Below are 18,074 nucleotides of genomic sequence, written 5' to 3' on the forward strand. Positions count from 1 at the left end.
ATATCAAAAACCAGCTTTTTACATTAGCATGTGACGTTCAGAACTAGCATACCCACCGAAAACTTCCGGTGTATTTACTAAATTACTCACGATAAACGTTCACAAAAAACATAACAATTATTTTAAGAATTATAGATACTCCTTTATGCAATCGCAGTGTCCGATTTTAAAATAGCTTTTCGGTGAAAGCACATTTTGCAATATTCTGAGTAGATAGCCCAGCCATCACGGCTAGCTATTTTGACACCCACCAAGTTTGGCACTCACCAAACTCAGATTTACTATAAGAAAAATTGGATTACCTTTGCTGTTCTTCGTCAGAATGCACTCCCAGGACTTCTACTTCAACAACCAATGTTGTTTTGGTTCCAAATAATCCATAGTTATATCCAAATAGCTGCGTTTTGTTCTTGCGTTCAAGACACTATCCGAACGGTGACGCGTATCGTGACAAAAATATTCCATTACCGTACTTCGAAGCATGTCAAACGCTGTTTAAAATCAATTTTTATGCCATTTTGCTCGTAAAATAGCGATAATATTCCAACCGGGCGACGACGTATTCGTTCAAAGACTGATAGAAAAACATGGAGTCGTCACATGCACGCGCGCTCCAGTGTCATTGTCCTCAGAAGGACCACTCTCCAAAGCCCCTGCTGTTTTTCGCCCAGAGATTGCAGAGCTATCATTCAACGTTCTGGCGCCTTCCTAGAGCCAATGAAAGCCTTAGAAAATGTCACGTTACAGCAGAGATCCTGTATTTTCGATAAAGAGGCTAAAGAAGGACAAGAAATGGTCAGCAGCACTTCCCGTATAGAATCTTCTCCGGTTTTGGCCTGCCATATGAGTTCTGTTATACCCACAGACACCATTCAAACAGTTTTTGAAACTTTAGAATGTTTTCTATCCAAATCTACTAATTATATGCATATTCTAGTTACTGGGCAGGAGTAGTAACCAGATTAAATCGGGTACGTTTTTTATCCGGCCGTGAAAATACTGCCCCCTATCCCAAACAGGTTAACATAATGAACAATATCTTATTAAACAACGAAACTCCATGCTCTTCTGTTTTCGTTTGTGTGTGTGAATAAGAGCTGTAGAAGCACTCTCTTCCTGAAGGACAAATGTTTCTCATCTCCTTTCGTATCCTGTTCTAGTTGCTGGCTGTGTGTTTTGGTGTATTATTATATATATATATATATATATATATATATATATATATATATATATATATATATATATATATATTTATTTATTTATTTATTTATTTATTTATTTATTATTATATATATATTTATTTATTATTATATATATATTTATTTATTATTATATATATATTTATTTATTATTATATATATATTTATTATTATTATATATATATTTATTATTATTATATATATATTTATTATTATTATATATATATTTATTATTATTATTATATATATATTTATTATTATTATTATATATTTATTATTATTATATATTTATTATTATTATTATTATATATTTATTATTATTATTATATATTTATTATTATTATTATATATTTATTATTATTATATATATTTATTATTATTATTATATATATTTATTATTATTATTATATATTTATTATTATTATTATATATATATATTTATTATTATATATATATATATTTATTATTATTATTATATATATATATTTATTATTATTATATATATATATATATATATTATTATATTAGTATTATTTATTATTATATATATATATATATATATATATATATATATATATATATATATATATATATATATATATATTATATATAAATAAATGTTTTGTCTCCCCTCTCTCTGGAGGAGAATACACTGGGTACACATCACTTCCTCTCCCTTTCTGGCTGCATCTCAATAGTCTAAAGCGGTTTCCTTTCCTTGTCTCCTCACCTTCACTGATGTGAAAGCAATGTCCTCTATTACACTACTATATTTTGTGTTATCAGAAAGGACTACTATAGAGCCTAAAGTTTTTGCACTATTGGGATGCCCATCTTGTTTTTTTTTTAATAAATCTGCTGCTTCTCTGTACAGTGGCCTGTCTTCTTGTCTCCATCTCTCTTTCCTTCCCTAACATGTCTCTCTCTCTCTTCCCCTCCAGAGCGGCCCCTAACCCAGACTCGGCCCCAGGTGGGGGAGTGGTGCGTACTGGGGGTAAAGACCCTGCTGGACGCAGGAAGGATGAGACCAAACAGAAACCCAAGGAGAAGGAGAATGCTCTGTTACAGTTTGACCTAAACAACTATGCCAGTGAGACAAATGCGCGCGCACACACACACACACACACACACACACACACACACACACACACACACACAGATGTACACACCTGCTATCTAATAGGGATGTAACGACTCACCCATACTCATCGGTCCCCGGTTCAAGTTTTTAAGATGTGAGTGTATCAGTCTGCGGGAGCCCTGACTAATCCAAACGAAGCATGCATCAGTAAGAGAACCGATCCAAACGTTATGAATCGCCGGGTTCGCCATTGTTTTTTTTTCCCTCTGTCCAAAAATACCTGATCTGTTGACTGAATTGATGCGTCCTCTCCTTCAGCCTTTAAAACTTTTCTCCACCTGCAGAACCACTCCTTTATTGGGGTTGTCTTGCTTATTGCCTATAATTTCCACCTGTTGTCTATTCCATTTGCACAACAGCATGTGAAATGTATTGTCAAACAGTGTTGCTTCCTAAGTGGACAGTTTGATTTCACAGAAGTGTGATTGACTTGGAGTTACATTGTGTTGTTTAAGTGTTCCCTTTATTTTTTTGAGCAGTATATATAACAATACTGAATGAACAATGAACACTTTTTTATTTTTACCTCTATGGGCTATGTGGGACGCAAGCGTCCCACCCCTGGTACACCCTATCAACAACAGGTGAAATATCAAGAGCGCCAAATTTGAAAACAATTAAATGTCATAATTCAAATTTCTCAAACATACAACTATCTTACACCCTTTGAAAGATAAACATCTCCTTAATCTAACCACGTTGTCTGATTTCAAAAAGGCTTTACGGCAAAAGCATAAAGTTAGATTATGTTAGGACAGTACATTGAAAATAGCTGTGTGTAATGTTTTGTCAATGCAAAGACACGCGTCACCAAAAGCAGAAAACCAGCTAAAATTATGCACTAACCTTTGACAATCTCCATCAGATGACACTCCTAGGACATTATGTTAGACAATACATGCATTTTTTGTTCTATCAAGTTCATATTTATATCCAAAAACAGCGTTTTACTATGGCGTTGATGTTGAGGAAATCTTTTCCCTCCAATACCGCCAGTCAAATCAGCACAACAAATTAAATAATTACTATTCGAAAACATTAGTAAAATATTATATTGTCATTCAAAGAATTATAGATTTACATCTCTAGAACGCAACCGGATTGCCAGATTTAAAAATAACCTTACTGGGAAATCACACTTTGCAATAATCTGAGCACTGCGCCCAGAAAAATACGCTTTGCGATACAGACTAACCGCCATGTTGGAGAGATCTAAAATCGAAAATACTATGTAAATAATCCATTACCTTTGATTCTCTTCATCAGATGTCACTTCCAGGAATCCTAGGTCCATAACAAATGTAGTTTTGTTCGAAAAAGCTCATAATTTATGTCCAAAAAGCTCTGTGTTGTTAGCACATGATCTATGCCCGCCGGACTTGTCTAAATGAACGAGGGGGAAAAAAATATTTACGTTTGTTCAAACATGTCAAACGTTGTATAGCATAAATCATTAGTGCCTTTTTCAACTAGAACATGAATAATATTCAAGGCGGACGATTGCATTCTCTTTTAAAACGTATTGGAACGAGAGTACCCAACATGAACTCGCGCGCCAGAGTCTAATCGGCCACCACCGCTCCAAGGCTCTTGTTCGTTCAGTTCTCACAGTAGAAGACTCAAACCACTTTCTAAAGACTGGTGACATCTAGTGGAAGCCATAGGAAGTGCTCAAAGATTAATAAGCCCCTGTGTGTTTCAATGGCATAGGCTTAAAGGTAATTCAACACATCAGGTAACCACTTCCTGTCAGAATTTGTCTCAGGGTTTTGACTGCCATATGAGTTCTGTTATACTTACAGACACCATTCAAACAGTTTTAGAAAATTCAGAGTGTTTTCTATCCAAACCTGAACAATAATATGCATATTCTAGCTTCTGAGTTGGTGTAGGAGGCAGTTAAAAATGGGCACATATTTTTTTCAAAATTCTCAATACTGCCCCCTAGCCCCAACAGGTTATAACTTACCGTAATTTCCGGACTATTAAGCGCACCTGAATATAAGCCACACCCACTGATTTTTTTATTAATTTTATTTTTATTTTTAACATAAATAAGCCGCACATGTCTATAAGCCGCAGGTGCCTACCGGGACATTGAAACAAATTAACTTTACACAGGCTTTAACGAAGCACGGCTTGTAACAAAAATAAATAGGCTTTAACGAAACACGGCTTGTAACAAAAAGGGCTCGAAGCACGGCTGCAGGCTTTAACGAAGCACGGCTTGTAACAAAAATAAATAGGCTTTAACGAAGCACGGCTTGTAACAAAAATAAATAGGCTTTAACGAAACACGGCTTGTAACAAAAATAAATAGGCTTTAACGAAACACGGCTTGTAACAAAAATAAATAGGCTTTAACGAAGCACGGCTTGTAACAAAAATAAATAGGCTTTAACGAAGCACGGCTTGTAACAAAAATAAATAGGCTTTAACGAAGCACGGCTTGTAACAAAAATAAATAGGCTTTAACGAAGCACGGCTTGTAACAAAAATAAATAGGCTTTAACGAAGCACGGCTTGTAACAAAAATAAATAGGCTTTAACGAAGCACGGCTTGTAACAAAAATAAATAGGCTATAACGAAACACGGCTTGTAACAAAAAATACAAAATTAGCAGTAAACAGTAGCCTACCAAGAAAGTCATTGGTCACTATCTTCCTCCTCCTGTGCACTGAAACCACTGAACCACTGAAACCACTCGGAGTTGAATAGCCTCAGAATTGCTTCATCCGATATTGGATCGTTTTCATTGTCGCTCTCGTCACTTTCATCCGGAGGCAAATCCCCCGCTGAGCCCTCTTCAACACGCAGCAGTCCAGCCTTTCAAAACCCGTTGATGATATTGGATTTTTGACAATGCTCCACGCTGTCAGGACCCACTGGCAGACTTGACAATAAGTTGCTCTTCGTGTGCGTCCCGTTTCAGTGAAGGATTTCTCCCCACTTGTCATCCAAGCCTCCCGCTGAACACGGAGCGCCACCTTAAATGCACGATTTACACTGATGTCGAGTGGCTGCAAATACTTTGTTGTGCCCCCAGGAATCAGGATGACAAAATGACTACCGTAATCAGAATGATGGGAACTTTGAGAGCGCTCGATTTAATCTAAACAGTAAACAAAAATAGTTGTTTGACCTTAACCCGTTCGGCAATTTCATTGGTCTAATGAAAGCTTCATGCCGCCAAAAAACTGAGCACGTCTCAGAATGTGTTTTTTTGGAAAAAACATTTGAAAGCGGGGAAAATCCATATTAGCCGCGTCATTGTTTAAGCCGTGACGTTCAAAGCCTGGGAAAAAAGTTGCGGCTTATAGTCCGGAAATTACGGTAATATAATACATAAATAAAATCAATTTAGTCTCAAATAAATAATGAAACGGGTTCAATTTGGTTTAAATAATGCAAAAACAGTGTTGAAGTGAAAGTGCAATATGTGCCATGTAAAAAAGCTAAAGTTCTTTGCTCAGAACATATGAAAGCTGGTGGTTCCTTTTAACATGAATCTTCAATATTCCCAGTTAAGAAGTTTTAGGTTGTTGTTAATATAGGACTATTTCTCTCTATACCATTTGTATTTCATATACCTTTGACTATTGGATGTTCTTATAGGCACTTTAGTATTGCCAGCCTAATCTCGGGAGTTGATAGGCTTGAAGTCATAAACAGCGCTGTACTTCAAGCATTGCTAAGAGCTGCTGTTTGAATGAATGCTTACGAGCCTGCTGCTGCCTACCACCGCTCAGTTAACAAACAGATCACTGACCATTTCGAATCCCGCTGTGCAATCCGGTTTCCGAGCTGGTCAGGGGTGCACCTCATCCGTGCTCAAGGTACTAAATTATATCATAACCGCCATCGATAAAAGACAGTACTGTGCAGCCGTCTTCATCGACCTGGCCAAGGCTTTCGACTCTGTCTATCACCGTATTCTTATCAGCAGACTCAACAGCCTTGGTTTCTCAAATGACTGCCTCGCCTGGTTCACCAAATACTTTTCAGATAAAGTTGTGTGTCAGGCCCTCCGATTTGTTGTTCGGTCTCTATGGGGGTACCACAGGGTTCAATGGCGCCGACGACGCCATTCTGTATACATCTGGCCCTTCTTTGGACACTATGTTAACAAACCTCCAAACGAGCTTCAATGCCATACATCACTCCTTCCGTGGCCTCCAACTGCTCTTAAACGCTAGTAAAACTAAATGCATGCTCTTCAACCGATCGCTGCCCGCACCCACCAGCCCGCCCGACTAGCATCACTACTCTGGACGGTTCTGACTTAGAATATGTGGACAACTACAAATATCTAGGTGACTGGTTAGACTGTAAACTCTCCTTCCAGACTCATATTAAGCATCTCCAATCCAAAATTAAATCGGCTTCCTATTTCACTACAAAGCCTCCTTCACTCACGCTACCAAACATGCCCTCGTAAAACTGACTATCCTACCGATCCTCGACTTCGGCGATGTCATTTACAAAACAGCCTCCAACACTACTCAGCAAATTGAATGTAGTCTATCACAGTGCCATCCGTTTTGTCACCAAAGCCCCATATACCACCCACCACTGCGACCTGTATGCTCTCGTCGGCTGGCCCTCGCTACATATTCGTCGCCAGACCCACTGGCTCCAGGTCATCTAAGTTTTTGCTAGGTAAAGCTCTGCCTTATCTCAGCTCTCTTGTCACCATAACACCCACCCGTAGCATGCGCTCCAGCAGGTATATCTCACTGGTCATCCCCAAAGCCAACACTTACTTTGGCCGCATTTCCTTCCAGTTCTCTGCTGCTGGAACGAATTGCAAAAATCGCTGAAGTTGGAGACTTATCTCCCTCACTAACTTTAAGCATCAGCTATCTGAGCAGCTTACCGATCGCTGCAGCTGTACACAGCCCATCTGTAAATAGCCCATCCAACTACCTACCTCATCCCCATATTGTTTTTATTTACTTTGTTGGCTTTTTTGCACACCAGTATTTCTGCTTGCACATCAATCACTCCAGTGTTAATTTGCTAAATTGTAATTACTTCGCTACTATTGCCTATTTATTGCCTTACCTCCTTACTCCATTTGCAAACACTGTATAAAGATTTTTCTAGTGTCTTTTGTTTATCCCATGTGTAACTGTTTTTTGTTGCACTGCTTTGCTTTATCTTGGCCAGGTCGCAGTTGTAAATGAGAACTTGTTCTCAACTGGCCTACCTGGTTAAATAAAGGTGAAATACATTTTTTAAAAGTCAGACTCCTCTATCAAATCATATACTTAATTATAATAAACACACAAATATGAGCCTTTGGTCATTAATATGGTCAAATCCATTAACTATAATTTCGAAAACAAAACGTTTATTCTTTCAGTGAAATACGGAACCGTTCCGTATTTTATCAAACGGGTGGCAACCCTAAGTCTAAATATTACTGTTACATTGCACAACCTTCAATGTTATGTCATAATTATGTAGAATTCTGGCAAATTAATTACGGTGTTTGTTAGGAATAAATGGCCTTTCAACAGTTCACAACGAGCCAGGCGGCCCAAACTGCTGCATATACCCTGACTCTGCTTGCACTGAACGCAAGAGAAGTGACACAATTTCCCTAGTTAATATTGCCTGCTAACATGAATTTCTTAAATGCATATGCAGGTTTAAAAAATATATACTTGTGTATTGATTCTAAGGCATTGATGTTTATGGTCAGGTACATTATTGCAAAGATGCGCTTTTGTTAAATCATCAGCCGTTTAGCGTAGTTGTAGTAGGCTGTGATTCGATGAAAAATTAACAGGCACCGCATTGATTATATGCAACACAGAACAAGCAATGTTAACCTAGTAATATCATCAACCATGTGTAATTAACTAGTGATTATGTGAAGATTGATAGTTTTTTTTTATAAGGTAAGTTTAATGCTAGCTAGCAACTTACCTTGGCTCCTTGCAGCCACAAGGTCCTTTTGATGCTGCACTTGCGAAACAGGTGTTCAGCCTGCCACGCAGTCTCCTCGTGGATTGCAATGTAATCGGCCATAATCAGCATCCAAAAAGGCCGGTTACCGATTGTTATGAAAACTTGAAATCGGCCATGCCGATTAATCGGCCGACCTCTAATCTCAATGCGTATCAAACCCCTACTATCTACTGTCCATCTGGAAATTATATACAGTACCAGTCAAAAGTTTGGGGACACCTACTCATTCAAGGGTTTTTCTTTATTTTACTATTTTCTACATTATAGAATAATAGTGCAGACAAACTATGAAATAACATATGGAATCGTGTAGTAACCATAAAAGTGTAAAACAAATCTAAATCTATTTTATAGTCTTCAAAGTGGCCACCCTTTGCCTTAATGCCAGCTTTGCACACTCTTGGCATTCTCTCAACCAGCTTCATGAGGAATGCTTTTCCAACAGTCTTGAAGGATTTCCCACATATGCTGAGCACTTGTTGGTTGCTATTCCTACACTCTGCGGTCCAACTCATCCCTAACCATCTCAATTGGGTTGCCGGGTGATTGTGGAAGCCAGGCATCTGATGCAGCACTCCATCACTCTCCTTCTTTGTCAAATAGCCCATACACAGCCTGGAGCTGTGTTGGGTCATTGTACTGTTGAAAAACAAATGATAGTCCCACTAAGCCAAAACCAGATGGGATGGCGTGTCACTGCAGAATGCTGTGGTAGCCATGTTGGTTAAGTGTGCCTTGAATTCTAAATATATCACTGACTGTGTCACCAGCAAAGCACCATCACACCACCTCCTCCATGCTTCACGGTGGGAACCACACAGGCGGAGATCATCCGTTCACCTACTCTGTGTCTCACAAAGACACAGCGGTTGGAACCCACAATCCTCAAATTTGGAGTCGTCAAACCAAAGGACAGATTTCCACCCATATAATGTCCATTGCTCGTGTTTCTTGGCCCAAGCAAGTCTCTTCTTCTTATTGGTGTCCTTTAGTAGTGGTTTCTTTGCAGCAATTTGACCATGAAGGCTTAATTCACGCAGTCTCCTCTGAACAGTTGATGTTGACATATGTCTGTTACTTGAACTCTGAAGCTTTTATTTTATTTGGGAATCAGGCCTTCGTGGTCGATTTGCTGCAAAGAAACCACTTCTAAAGGACACCAATAAGAAGGCAAAGGTTGGCTACTTTGAGAATCTCAAATATAAAATATACTTTGATTTGTTTAACACTTTTTTGGTAACTACATGATTCCATATGTGTTATTTCATAGTTTTAATGTCTTCACTATTATTCTACAGTGTAGAAAAGAGTCAAAATAAAGAAAAACCTTTGAATGAGTAGGTGTGTCAACTTTTGACCTGTACTGTATATATTTTTCAATATGCTATGGGTACTATAATGATTTATTGGCACAGTACTAGCGCCGGGACGATACTGGTATTGCAATGCTCGTTAGTGTCGTGGCAAGGAAACGGAACACGAAGCAAATTTAACTTCTTTAGGAAAACAGCCCTAATGTTGGAAACAAACATTCTGTGGTCTTATTTATTTTCCAAGCTATAGCACACACTATTTTGCATACAGCAGGAAAAAAATATTGCTTTACTGGTATATTCACAGCCATACTCAATACTGAATTTGACAGATTCTATTGTTATAGAACTTGTACCTAGTCCATGGAACTGATTTTCACTTTATGTGCTGTCCTGTAGGTGTGGTGATCATAGATGACCATCCAGAGGTGACAACCTTAGAGGACCCCCAGTCTAACACTACAGATGACGGCTTCACTGAGGTGGTCTCACGCAAACAACAGAAACGACTACAGGACGAGGAGAGGAGGAAGAAAGAGGAGCAGACTACACAGGTGAGAGAGGCAGAGTGTGCAATTCACCACTGGGAGGCAGTTATTCCTGTATTGAGTAAACACAAGACTTCTATTCACACTGAGGACCATAGGACCCTAACATCTGACATCCCTAACATGTATGTCGTTGCCTTGTTGGTTTATAGCACTATGGGAAGAAAGGATCAGGGGAAAAGGGGAGAGGAGGAAGCAAGCTGCCACCAAGATTCGCCAAAAAACAGCAGCAGCATCAACAACAAGCATCACAACAACAAACACAGCAAGCCTCACAGCCACAGCCTCAACAGCCCTCACCTCCCCCCCAACAACCCCAGCCCCTCCTATCTGCCTCCCAGCTCCCTCCCCCCTCCCAGCCTGCTGCCTCTCCCCAGACTCTGGAAGGCTCTGTGGCCACCCTACCCACTGCCCCTACCCCCACCACTGTGGACTTCACCTCCAAGACTCCCCTTCCCCCTGTGGCCCTACTCACACAGCCCCACAGCACTCTCGGTACGGAACTCTGGGAGAACAAGGTGGCCGGATCCACCATACTCCCTGACGTCAAATGTGAGTCACACAACATCAGGACAGTAATTTTTGATAACGAGATGACGTTTTGTTTGTTAACCTCTCTGGGGTAGGTGGGACGCTAGCGCACCTGCGGGACACACTATTCAACAGCCAGTGAAATAGCAGAGCGCCAAATTCAAAACAACAAAAATCTCATAATTCTAATTTCTCAAACATACATCTATTATATCCCATTTTAAAGATACACTTCTCGTTAATCCAACCACATTGTCCGATTTCAAAAAGGCTTTACGGCGAAAGCTTAACATTAGATTATGTTATGACAGCACTTAAACAAGAAAAACCACACAGCCATTTTCCAAGCAAGGAGAGGCATCACAAAAAAAAACAGAAATACAGCTAAAATGAATCACTAACCTTTGATCTTCATCAGATGGCACTCATAGGACTTCATGTTACACAATACATGTATGTTTTGCTCGATAAAGTTCATATTAATATCCAAAAACCCCATTTTACATTGGCGTGTAATGTTCAGAAATGTTTTGCCTCCCAAAACGTCCGGTGAATGAGCACATCAATTTACAGAAATACTCGTCATAAAAGTTTATAAAATATTCAACAGTTATTTAAAGAATTATAGATACACTTCTCCTTAATACAACCGCTGTGTCAGATTTCAAAAAAGCTTTACGGCGAAAGCAAATTTTGCAATAATCTGAGTACAGCGTTCAGACACGAAACCAAACCCGCCATTTTGTGGAGTCAACAAAACTCAGAAATAATATTATAAATATTCACTTACCTTTGATGATCTTCATCAGAATGCACTCCCAGGAATCCCAGGTCCACAATAAATGTTTGTTTTGTTCGATAAAGTCCATAATTTGTCAAAATACCTCCTTTTGTTCGCGCGTTCAGTCCTCTACTCCAAATGCAGGAAGCGCGCGCAAATGTCACTACGAAAAGTCAAAAAAAGTTATATTTACGTTCGTAGAAATATGTCAAACGATGTATAGCATCAATCTTTAGGACGTTATTAACAAATCTTCAGTAATATTCCAACCGGACAATTCCAATGTCTTCAGAAAAGAAAAGGAACACAGCTAACTCTCACGTGAGCGTGCGCCTCTGAGCTCATGTAATTTTCTCACTCATCAACTTCCAGGAGCTCTTGTTCGCTCCATATTCACAGTAGAAGCATGAAACAACATTCTAAAGACTGTTGACATTTAGTGGAAGCCTTAGGAAGAGCAAAATGAACCCTAAGTCACTGTATACTGGATAGGGAATGACTTGAAAAACTACAAACCTCAGATTTCCACACTTCCTGGTTGGATTTTTCTCAGGTTTTTGCCTGCCATATGAGTTCTGTTATACTCACAGACAACATTCAAACAGTTTTAGAAACGTCAGTGTTTTCTATCCAAACCTACTAATAATATGCATATCCTACCTTCTGAGCCTGAGTAGCAGGCAGTTTAATTTGGGCACGCCTTTCATCCGGACGTCAAAATACTGCCCCCTACCCTAGAGAAGTTAAAACGTGTACATCTGAGTGGCGCAGCGGTCTCGGGCACTGCATCGCAGTGCTTGAGGCGTCACTACAGACCCGGGTTAAATCTTAGGCTGTGTCGCAGCCGGTCGATCGTCCGGGTTAGGGGAGGGTTTGGCCAGCCAGGATTTCCTTGTCCCATCGCGCTCTAGCAACTCCTTGTGGCATGCCTGGCGCATGCACGCTGACTTCGGTCGCCAGCTGTACGGTGTTTCCTCCGACTCATTGGTGCGGCTGGCTTCTGGGTTAAGCGAGCAGTGTGTCAAGAAGCAGTGCGGCATGTCAGGGTTGTGTTTCGGAGGACACATGACTCTCAACCTTCGCCTCTCCTGAGTCCATAGGGGAGTTGCAGTGATGGGACAAGACTGTAACTACCAATTGGATATCATGAAATTGGGGAGAAAAGGGGTAAAAAAAAATGAGCTAGGGTTGTTCATATGCTTGGTCTCATCTGATGTGTGTGTTTCAGTTGGACCTATCAGCCCTCCTCAGCCTCCTTCAGTCAGTGCCTGGAACAAACCTCTCACCTCCTTCACTGGGACTGTCACTCCTGAGGTACGGACCTCCTCCCTTTCTCTCGATAGCTCTCGTTTCACAACCTGTATTGTACAACAGACTGACTTGCTATGGATTCGTTCTGTTTTATTGTGGCTTTAAATAAAGGGGTTGGTTAAAGTGCCTTTGTGTGTTGTAGGGAGTGAAGCCTGGCTCAGAAGGCAGTGTGGATCTAGGGATGGACAGTATCCAGTTTGGAGCCCCGTCCTCAGCTGGCAGTACAGACAGCGATGGTGTACCAGCCATGCTTGAGCCTGGACCTGACAACAAACTACCTGCTCCCAAAGAACAGAGACAGAAACAGCCCCGTGCTGGACCTATCAAAACACAGAAGGTAGGGTACTAAACACACACACTGACTGACACAAATACTCAGAAAATCCATAGTGACTGATACGTTTGTGCAAAGAATTACATTGACATAATTCTTCATATTTTCTCAACTTGAACTCTATCTCTCTTCTCTCTACTTCCAGCTCCCTGACATGGAGCCAGTAGAGCCTAAGGAGTACAAGCCTGGCCCTATTGGTAAAGAACGCTCCCTGCGTAACCGCAAGGCTAAGGACGTCCGTGTGGGGGGGGAAGAATGTCTTGATGGGGGGATAGTACCAGGAGGTGGGACCAACAGAGCAGTAGATTCCAGCCCCCCCAACACAGACGCCTCTGTTCCTGAGCTAGGGGGCGATATCGAGGGGATGATCACCATACCCTCGGCAGAGTACGCCAGCAGCTCCAAGGTGAGAGGGGATGGTTGGTATGGTATACCCAATATGGCCACCAGTCTATCCACCACATTCATGAATGCTCCATTCATTCCAGTTCTATTGACTTATACTTGTCTGCCCCTAACCCTCCCCCTGCCAGGAGTCAGTGACCGACTACACCACCCCCTCTTCCTCTCTGGCTGACAGCGTTCCTGCTGGAGGGAGTAAGATGGAGGAGAGCCTGGTGGCCAACGTGGCCCTGCCTCACCCTCTCCCTCGTAGAGAGGCCTTACAGCAGAGCTCTAGCCTCAGTACTGTCTCTCCTGCTTCTGTTGACCTCACACTGAAGGTACACACACACACACACACACACAACACACCCTTCTATGCATACTGTGTCTATCTGCTTCTAATACGTTATCTTATTTCTTTGGTAAGATGGAGTCAGCCCGTAAAGCGTGGGAGAACTCCCCCAGCCTGGTAGAAAAGAGTTCTCCTGTCACCTCCTCTTCTCCTATCACCTCCTCCTACTCCTCCTCCTTCTCCTCTGCCTCCATGCCTCAGATACCAGTAGCCTCCGTCACACCAAGCACTTCTCTGACAGGTACAGTCTTTCTTTGTAAGTCAATAATACTTGTTATACAATGTTTTTATACTAATACTAAATGGATTGACGGTTGGGCAACATCACCCACATAAACAGCAACTGGGTGTAGTGACATGTAGCTTACTCCCCCCTCCATCTCCTGTCACCGTCCCCCCAGGTGCTGGGACATACACCACGTCCGCTCTGAGCACTAAGACCACCACGGCCTCTGACCCCCCCAACATCTGCAAGGTGAAACCCCAGCAGTTGCAGACTGGATCCATGGGCGGGACCAGCTTCTCCCAGCTGGGCTGTGTGGCCCCCCTGCTTCCCCAGCAGCAACAGACTCCACAGGTCTACGTCTCCCAGTCTGCTGCAGGTGAGTTGTATGCACTTAGCGGTATTACTAGGGACAGGAGTTTTTCCTTAACAACATGACCTCACCAGGAAATGATTTGGCCCTAATTAGACTTACTACTAAACCTGAATGAAAACAGTTGTGTTTAATGGGTATGGAGGTGTAAAGCTTTTGATGAGACAACCATTTAGTGTTGTGCTCCTCTTGTGTTGTATCAGTGACTGCTGAGTGAGCCTCTCATTGGGATGCTAGCTATAGAGCTTACTACAGTGCAGTAGGCCCCATAGGGAGGTCAGGTATTAGTCTCGATCAGTGCTGAGCCCACAGGAACAGCCATCACGGCTCATATAGGACATAATTACCTCATGTCTCATAGAGCACACGTATTTAGAGAAGGTCAATGTATTCACAATCCTTATGTGATCTGAGATGGAGACAGCTGTAATGTTACTGTGAAGGTGATGCTAGTGATTTAAAATGTCCTCAGGACACACAATAGTCATGCATTTGTCATAATTCTGGTGAGTTTGTGAATTGAGTAGTTTTCATCCTCTTCTCGCTCTCGTGTGTGTGTGTGTGTGTGTGTGTGTGTGTGTGTGTGTGTTTTTAGGCTCTGCAGCCCAGATTCCAGCGTTCTACATGGACACCAGTCACCTGTTCAGCAACCCCCACTCCCGCCTGGCACCTCCCCCTCTGACACAGCACCAGCAACAGGGCTACCAGCCTAGACTCTCACAGGTACACACTACAAGGATCTCTTTAACACGACTTCAAGCTTAAACTGCCTTTAATGTAGCCTTATTCTCCCCTTGTGAAGCCTTATTCTCCCCTTGTGAAGCGTTATAAAGCCTTATTTTCTCCCCTCCAGCAGCAGGCGGCAGTGCAGCAGATTCCTATCCCAATCTATGCTCCCCTACAGGGGCAGCACCAACACACACACACACACTCTCACCAGGCCCAGCTAAGCCTCAGCACCGGACCTCCCGTCTCCCAGCAACAAGACCTCTTCAGCTCTTCACTGCAGCCTTATAGGTAACAAACACACACACAATGATATGTATTTATCAAACAATGCTGTTTGGGTCAAATTTTGTGTGTTTGATTACACAATATTTTTACTATTCTCTCATCTCCCCCTTCCTCTGTCCTTCAGATCACAGCAGGCCTTTATGCAGAGCAGTCTGTCCCAGCCCAGTCCCATGATGTTATCAGGGCCATCTCTCCACAGCTACCCTGGTGTTGGGGGCCATGACCTGGGCAAGCCCCAGTCCAGCCTGGCCTACCAGCAGCCCTCCAACACACACACACAGCATATCCCCATCCTGTTTGAACCACAGCTCAACCAGCCCTCTGGCATGGGAGGATCCCAGCTGATAGACACACACCTACTGCAGGTATGGAATAAGGTACACACAACGTAGTTCCAACCCTCTTACAATCTATTGATAGCTGTTGAGAACTCATGCAATCTTTGTAAATGCTAAAGCAAGCTTATATGTGGTCATACAAGAGCTTTGTAGGAAGTGGGAATTAATTATTGTCCTAACCCCCCCCCCTCTTCTCTCTCTCTCTCTCGCTCCAGCGTCAGGGGATGAGTCCACATTCTAACCTGTACTCAGGACAGGTGCAACAACACGGACAGAGCAGTTACTATAGTAACACACAGTCTCCTAGCTCTGCCATGCAACAGGTATACACATCATTTACACACTTTCAGAGGCTAACTTCTGCAAAAGGAACAGATTGTCAAAACAGACAGTCGTGACATTGCAACTAACTCACCCCTCCCAATCTCATCCTCTCGCTCTCTCGCCCTCCCTCTCTCTCTAGGTGCAAGTCCCTATGCCAGGCTCCCAGCTCGGTCTTCCTAACTATGGTTCCGGGGGCAGCCAGCCCCTCCTGGCTCTGCCCCCCACCCCTCCCCAGGCCCAGCCCCCCAACCGCCAGACCCCAGTCTCCCAGCCCTACAGGGGACCCTTCGGACACACACACAGCGTGATGCAGCCCCCCTCCAGCAAGGTACTCACCAGGGAATGATACAAAGTTCTGCATGTGTGAGAGACAGACTTGTGTATGTCTCAAAGCCCTTTCATGGCATAATGGTATAGTAGCTACCTGTATTGTGTGTGTGTGTGTGTGTAAGCATTGTGTTGGTGAGATGGTAGCAGTACATGACGTAATGTGTGTCTGCTCTGTGTGTTTCTATCCAGATGTGTGAGATGGACCTGAAGCTGTTTGGCAGTGGGATGGACATGAAGCCTGGGACAACTCCTCACAGTGCTAGGAGCACTACCCCTACACCTAGTCCTTACAGGTAACACACACACTACCCCTACACCTAGTCCTTACAGGTAACACACACACTACCCCTACACCTAGTCCTTACAGGTAACACACACACTACCCCTACACCTAGTCCTTACAGGTAACACACACACACTACCCCTACACCTAGTCCTTACAGGTAACACACACACTACCCCTACACCTAGTCCTTACAGGTAACACACACACTACCCCTACACCTAGTCCTTACAGGTAACACACACACTACCCCTACACCTAGTCCTTACAGGTAACACACACACTACCCCTACACCTAGTCCTTACAGGTAACACACACACACTACCCCTACACCTAGTCCTTACAGGTAACACACACACTACCCCTACACCTAGTCCTTACAGGTAACACACACACTACCCCTACACCTAGTCCTTACAGGTAACACACACACTACCCCTACACCTAGTCCTTACAGGTAACACACACACACTACCCCTACACCTAGTCCTTACAGGTAACACACACACTACCCCTACACCTAGTCCTTACAGGTAACACACACACTACCCCTACACCTAGTCCTTACAGGTAACACACACACTACCCCTACACCTAGTCCTTACAGGTAACACACACACTACCCCTACACCTAGTCCTTACAGGTAACACACACACACTACCCCTACACCTAGTCCTTACAGGTAACACACACACTACCCCTACACCTAGTCCTTACAGGTAACACACACACTACCCCTACACCTAGTCCTTACAGGTAACACACACACTACCCCTACACCTAGTCCTTACAGGTAACACACACACACCCCTACACCTAGTCCTTACAGGTAACACACACACTACCCCTACACCTAGTCCTTACAGGTAACACACACACTACCCCTACACCTAGTCCTTACAGGTAACACACACACTACCCCTACACCTAGTCCTTACAGGTAACACACACACACTACCCCTACACCTAGTCCTTACAGGTAACACACACACACTACCCCTACACCTAGTCCTTACAGGTAACACACACACTACCCCTACACCTAGTCCTTACAGGTAACACACACACTACCCCTACACCTAGTCCTTACAGGTAACACACACACTACCCCTACACCTAGTCCTTACAGGTAACACACACACACACACACACACACACACACACACTACCCCTACACCTAGTCCTTACAGGTCCACACACACACACACACTACCCCTACACCTAGTCCTTACAGGTAACACACACACACACACACACACACTACCCCTACACCTAGTCCTTACAGGTAACACACACACACACACTACCCCTACACC

General features: G+C 42.6%; 1 protein-coding gene across 7 annotated transcripts in view; it reads left to right on the forward strand.

Moving 5' to 3' along the window:
- The window catches only part of LOC106613969 (protein PRRC2C), a 50,961-nt gene that overhangs the window by 20,158 nt on the left and 12,729 nt on the right, over positions 1–18,074 (forward strand). For 2 of the 7 annotated variants that reach the window (XM_082956889.1, XM_082956888.1), the window contains 15 exons: positions 2,141–2,289; positions 10,030–10,184; positions 10,331–10,730; positions 12,719–12,804; positions 12,944–13,138; positions 13,281–13,541; positions 13,669–13,857; positions 13,947–14,127; positions 14,273–14,473; positions 15,063–15,190; positions 15,321–15,484; positions 15,606–15,858; positions 16,035–16,142; positions 16,283–16,471; positions 16,663–16,766. In XM_082956889.1, the coding sequence (XP_082813015.1) occupies positions 2,141–2,289; positions 10,030–10,184; positions 10,331–10,730; positions 12,719–12,804; positions 12,944–13,138; positions 13,281–13,541; positions 13,669–13,857; positions 13,947–14,127; positions 14,273–14,473; positions 15,063–15,190; positions 15,321–15,484; positions 15,606–15,858; positions 16,035–16,142; positions 16,283–16,471; positions 16,663–16,766 (2,763 nt within the window). The remainder of the gene's footprint in view (positions 1–2,140; positions 2,290–10,029; positions 10,185–10,330; positions 10,731–12,718; positions 12,805–12,943; positions 13,139–13,280; positions 13,542–13,668; positions 13,858–13,946; positions 14,128–14,272; positions 14,474–15,062; positions 15,191–15,320; positions 15,485–15,605; positions 15,859–16,034; positions 16,143–16,282; positions 16,472–16,662; positions 16,767–18,074) is intronic. The other 5 variants (XM_082956890.1, XM_082956891.1, XM_082956893.1 and 2 more) reach the window with 5 other exon arrangements.

This window comes from Salmo salar, chromosome 10 (assembly GCF_965601325.2).
Source record: "Salmo salar chromosome 10, fSalSal1, whole genome shotgun sequence".
NCBI classification, from domain to species: domain Eukaryota; kingdom Metazoa; phylum Chordata; class Actinopteri; order Salmoniformes; family Salmonidae; genus Salmo; species Salmo salar.